At 26.1% G+C, this 6,000-nt stretch overlaps 1 protein-coding gene across 1 annotated transcript in view; it reads left to right on the forward strand.

Moving 5' to 3' along the window:
- LOC145256437 (synaptotagmin-7-like) overlaps positions 1 to 6,000 on the forward strand; it is a 379,359-nt gene that overhangs the window by 347,745 nt on the left and 25,614 nt on the right. Inside the window, exon 7 of the mRNA XM_080115342.1 lies at positions 4,992 to 5,111. Within this exon, the coding sequence (XP_079971468.1) occupies positions 4,992 to 5,111 (120 nt within the window). The remainder of the gene's footprint in view (positions 1 to 4,991; positions 5,112 to 6,000) is intronic.

The raw sequence follows: 6,000 nt of genomic DNA on the forward strand, positions 1-6,000 counted from the left end.
TATATTTACATTATTATTTTTTATAAAGATTTACTATTTAAAAAAAAACATATACGATATTAAAAAGTAAACAAATATTTTTTTCTTTTTATGCTGGACTTGTACTTTTAAAATATTGTTCCAAGTCTGCAGAAAAAAAAAAGTGTTTTCATTTTACAAATATCAATCTGTCGCGCCTCAATTTGTCGTTCTTAAATTTGTCGCACGAATAGACGATCTACAGGAGAAGCTGTCGTACTTTTTCGTAGGTTTGTCGTGCCGTAATTTATAAGACATTTATAAGACATAAGTGGTAAATTTATAAGACATTTATAAGACATAAGTGGTAAACTGTGCATAAATAGTGAACACGTGCGCGTTCTTGTTGCCTTTCGAAATTCTTTCATTTTCTACAGTTTTTTTTATCATTTTTTTTACAAGGAGGTCACCACTTATCAAGGCCCAGAAGCCACTCAAGGATAAGGGTTATTGCATGTACAGTACGTTGCACGTTAGTGTTGAGATTTCATAAAGTGTCTACTTAAGGGGGCGGTTCATCAGGAATTTGTTTACGTTGGATTTGAAGACATCCAAGTTGTAGTCAGGTGGGAAACAGACAGACGGAACAGAGTTCCACTGGCGTGCTGTTCTAAGAAAGAAACTGTGTTCATTGAATCTACGTTTTGATTTAGGCACAGATAGAGAGTGGGGAAAATTTTCGACAGTGGCTTCAGCTAGACGGCGAGGGGGGACCAGAGATTGGAGCTCAGACGAGCACTTGCCATGGAAATAACGGTAAAACAAAGACAGGCTTGCAACGTCTCTTCTTTTCATTTGTTTTTGTCGCGTGAAGGCCATTCAACAAAGGCCATTCAACAAAGGCCATTCAAGATTAGCACAGTTGTCCAAAGAATCCAAAAAATACCACTAATTATATTTTTTACAACGGAATCACCACTTATAAAGGCCCAGATACCACTCGAGGATAAGGGTTAAAAAGTATACAGTGGTCAAAAGGGCAATATCATAGTAATCGTTAGAAGTGTAAATTTGGTAAATTGGATTACTTAAAAGGAACGGCTCATCATGAACTTGTTTACATTAGACTTGAAGACGGCCATATTGTAGTCAGATGAAAAGCAAGTAAACGGAAGAGAGTTCCACAGGTGTGCAGTTCTAGGAAATAAGCTTTGTTCATGGAATTTACATTTATGTTTAGGCACAGGTAAAGAGTGGGGGAAATTATTGATAGTGTTTACAGCCAAGCGAGTGTTTCTCGTGAATATTTGGCGAGAGGGGAACCATAGATTGGAGCTCAGACGAGAACTTGCCATGAAAATAACGATAAAGCAGAGACAGGCTCGTAACGTCTCTTCTGTGAGAAAGAGGTTGCAGGCTACGAAGTCTATTCTGAACTCTGGCAAGGCAGGATAAGGTCTTCCTAGCAGCTCCTGCCAAGATGTGGCAACAGTACTCCATCCTTAGACGTACCTGGCTCTTGTATATGTAGAGAATTGCATCAGCAGGTAGATATCTACTGGATCGATAGAAGGATCCCATCATTTTTCCAGCAACATTGGCAACATATTTGATGTACGTATTCCATTTTAGATCAGCAGTAAAATTCAACCCCAGAAGTTTGTCAAAACATGGAGCCTACCTAAGACGAGAGCCATTCATTTCAATTGATGCCAATTATACTTAGTATATTAATTAGATTTAGTATAATAATTATATTTAGTATGATAATTATATTCAGTATATTAATTGCATTTCGAATATTAAATATAATAGTTATTGTATATTTCAAATCAAATAAGAACATCATTTGAATAATATCCAATTAACCCAACTTAACTTTTTAGGAAAATAGCTCCAAACAAGACATCAACCCAATTGATGTAAGGAGCTAATAATAGTAAGAACAGTTGAGAAAGGTTAAATCACCCCTAAAAACAAACTGAGCAGTAAAGAGATACAATTGCCAGCGTTCAATCTCTTGACCCTGAAACTGGCTAACTGAAATGCAAATCATTCAATGCCCAATAAGTAAGAAATGGGTTACAAGGCTGGCTGATAAAAAAAGATCTCCCTTTTAAACTGGTAAAATGACAGATTAGAAACCAATGTTTTTTTATAGCGACACCATCAACAGAATGTGAAGGTGAATATTTTTTGTTGTAATACATGAAGAAGGGGCAGAGGCAACATACATTATGCTGTTTTAACTTCCTGAAAGGTAGAAACGATGAAATCATTCAAGAAACACGAGGGACAAGATATCGTTCTCTGGTGAGGTTTTAATCCACATATATTAGTTTAATTAATTGAAATATTCATTAAGATGAGTATTATTTATTGATTTTTATCTATTGATTTTTATTTATTGATTTTATCTATTGATTTTTATTTATTGATTTTTATTTATTGATTTTTATTTATTGATTTTTATCTATTGATTTTTATTTATTGATTTATAATTATTGATTTTTATTTATTGATTTTTATTTATTGATTTTTATTTATTGATTTTTATCTATTGATTTTTATCTATTGATTTTTATTTATTGATTTTTATTTATTGATTATTGTTTATTGATTTTTATTTATTGATTTTTATCTATTGATTTTTATTTATTGATTTTTATTTATTGATTTTTATTTATTGATTTTTATTTATTTATTTTTATTTATTGATTTTTATTTATTGATTTTTATTGATGTATTTTTATATATTGATTTTTATTTATTGATTTTTATTGGTGTATTTTTATTTATTGATTTTTATTTGTTGATTTTTATCTATTGATTTTTATTTATTGATTTTTATTTATTGATTTTTATTTGTTGATTTTTATTTATTGATTTTTATTTATTGATTTTTATTTATTGATTTTTATTGGTGTATTTTTATTTATTGATTTTTATCTATTGATTTTTATTGATGTATTTTTATCTATTGATTTTTATTTATTGATTTTTATTTATTTTGATTTTTATTTATTGATTTTTATTTATTGATTTTTATTTATTGATTTTTATTTATTGATTTTTATTTATTGATTTTTATTGGTGTATTTTTATTTATTGATTTTTATTTGTTGATTTTTATCTATTGATTTTTATTTATTGATTTTTATTTATTGATTTTTATTTGTTGATTTTTATTTATTGATTTTTATTTATTGATTTTTTCTATTGATTTTTATTTATTGATTTTTATTTATTTATTTTTATTTATTGATTTTTATTTATTAATGTTTATCTATTGATTTTTATTTATTGATTTTTATTTATTGATTTTTATTTATTGATTTTTATCTATTGATTTGTTATCTATTAATTTTTATTTATTGATTTTTATTTATTGATTTTTATTTATTGATTTTTATCTATTGATTTTTATTTACTGATTTTTATTTATTGATTTGTATTTATAATTTTTAATTATTGATTTTTATTTATTGATTTTTATTTATTGATTTTTATTTATTGATTTTTATTTATTAATTTTTATTTATTGATTTTTATTTATTGATTTTTATTTATTGATTTTTATTTATTGATTTTTATTTATTGATTTTTATTTATTGATTTTTATTTATTGATTTTTATTTATTAATTTTTATTTATTGATTTTTATTTATTAATTTTTATTTATTGATTTTTATTTATTGATTTTTATTTATTGATTTTTATTTATTGATTTTTATTTATTGATTTTTATTTATTGATTTTTATTTATTAATTTTTATTTATTGATTTTTATTTATTGATTTTTATTTATTGATTTTTATTTATTGATTTTTATTTATTGATTTTTATTTATTGATTTTTATTTATTGATTTTTATTTATTGATTTTTATTTATTAATTTTTATTTATTGATTTTTATTTATTGATTTTTATTTATTAATTTTTATTTATTAATTTTTATTTATTGATTTTTATTTATTAATTTTTATTTATTAATTTTTATTTATTAATTTTTATTTATTGATTTGTATTTATTAATTTTTATTTATTGATTTTTATTTATTGATTTTTATCTATTGATTTTTATTTATTGATTTTTATTTATTGATTTTTATTTATTGATTTTTATTTATTGATTTTTATTTATTGCGGACTATTATTCTCGTCTTTTAGTTGTTATTTCACAACATTTCGACCAACTGTTCCTCTGGCCTTGGTCAGGTGGTAACCGTGACGGGATAGAAAATCTCAATCTCCTATCACCAGAGGAATAGTTGGCCGAAACGTCCTGAAACAACAACTAAAATATGAGAATAAAAGTTTGCAATGAATAAAAATCAATAAATAAGTATCAATAAATAAAAATCAATAAATAATACTCATCTCAATAAACATTCCAATTAATTAAATAATAATATATACCATTCGGCATTGACTCGAGAATAGAAAATCAGATGATAAACGTGGATTTATGAAACCAAAAAATCCAACCTTGATTGTCCTTCGGATCCCGTGGCGCAGTGGATAGAGACGTTGAATCTCTACGGTTCCAGGTGAGCATTGTCTGAAGAAAGCGGTTTCAATCCTACACAAAGACGACCAGGGGCTTACTTGGCCAAAACGTGGTGAGACGAAAAACAACTATTGAAGGCAATAGTTGCTTAGAATGCAGTTAAGAGATTCAGAGTTCCTATCCCGTCGCGGTTACCACCTGACGAAGGCCAGTGGAATAATTGGTTGAAACGTCATTAAACAACAACTAAAAGATATAATAATAAATAAATGAATAGATATATTAGGTTAGTGCAAAAATAATGTTTTTTACGTTCAACTTCATGTATAAAAACGACATTATTTTTGCACCAACCTGATAATTTCAAGTGTCTACATCCTAATTGATTTTTTTGCAGCTCCATAGGTGAATTAAACGTGAGGTTAAAAATTATAATTACAAGCTAACTTGTCATTCGATCTAAAACTTGTATTTTTTACCTTCAGTAATAATAAGTTTCGTTTGTCTGTTTTATTTTATTCAGGCACAGAATCTCGTTGTGCAGACGTCGTCTCAACAGCCGCCACTCAATCCATTTGTTAAAGGTTTTTTGGTCCCCGGGAAAACTGTAAAATTCAACACTAAAACAGTTTACAAAACCAAGGTAACAAAAACTAATATATATATATATAAGAGAGAGAGAGAGAAAAAAAAAGAGAGAGAGAATGTGGGGGGAGACCCCAACAAAGTTCTCAATTATAAAGAAGAAAATTCAATACAGGAGCATAATATTTATTTTAAAATGTTACAAAAGTCAGAAGAATATCAGTACCGTCGGTTTCAAATCCGATATAAGGTGACCAGTTTATAGTAAAAAATTTGGGGAACAAATATAAACAGAGGCTGAACAGAATCCAATATTTTTCGACAATAAAATGGTCCTCTTGTATCACATTTGAAACCAACGGTACTGATGTTTTTCTGACTTTGTGTAAAATGTATATATATATATATATATATATATATATATATATATATGTATATATATATATATATTGTATTCTTAAAATACAATATATAAAATATATATATATATATATTTATATATATATATATATATATATATATATATATATATATATATATATATGATTCTGTGTCCCTCAAAAAACGTTTTCCTCACAATCAATTGTTTCTGCCTACTATTATAAATATAGACATTTATTATATATAAAATTTACCAAACATTGTCATATCAGCTTCATCGGAGCATAACAGTCTGTCAGACGAAATTTAATTAATAAAATATATTTCATTTTATTTATATTTTTTAATTTTCTTTAATCATTCTATTCAAAGGAGACACTGATATTATATATATATATATATATATATATATATATATATATATATATATATATATATATAGAGAGAGAGAGAGAGAGAGAGAGAGAGAGAGAGAGAGAGACAGACAAACAGACAGACAGACAGACAAACAGACAGAGAGACAGACAGGCAGACAGAGAAAGAGAGAGAGAGATAGAGAGAGGCTG

The sequence above is a fragment of the Euprymna scolopes genome, chromosome 32 (genome assembly GCF_053919585.1).
Source record: "Euprymna scolopes isolate OS-2025 chromosome 32, ASM5391958v1, whole genome shotgun sequence".
Taxonomy (NCBI): Eukaryota; Metazoa; Mollusca; class Cephalopoda; order Sepiida; family Sepiolidae; genus Euprymna; species Euprymna scolopes.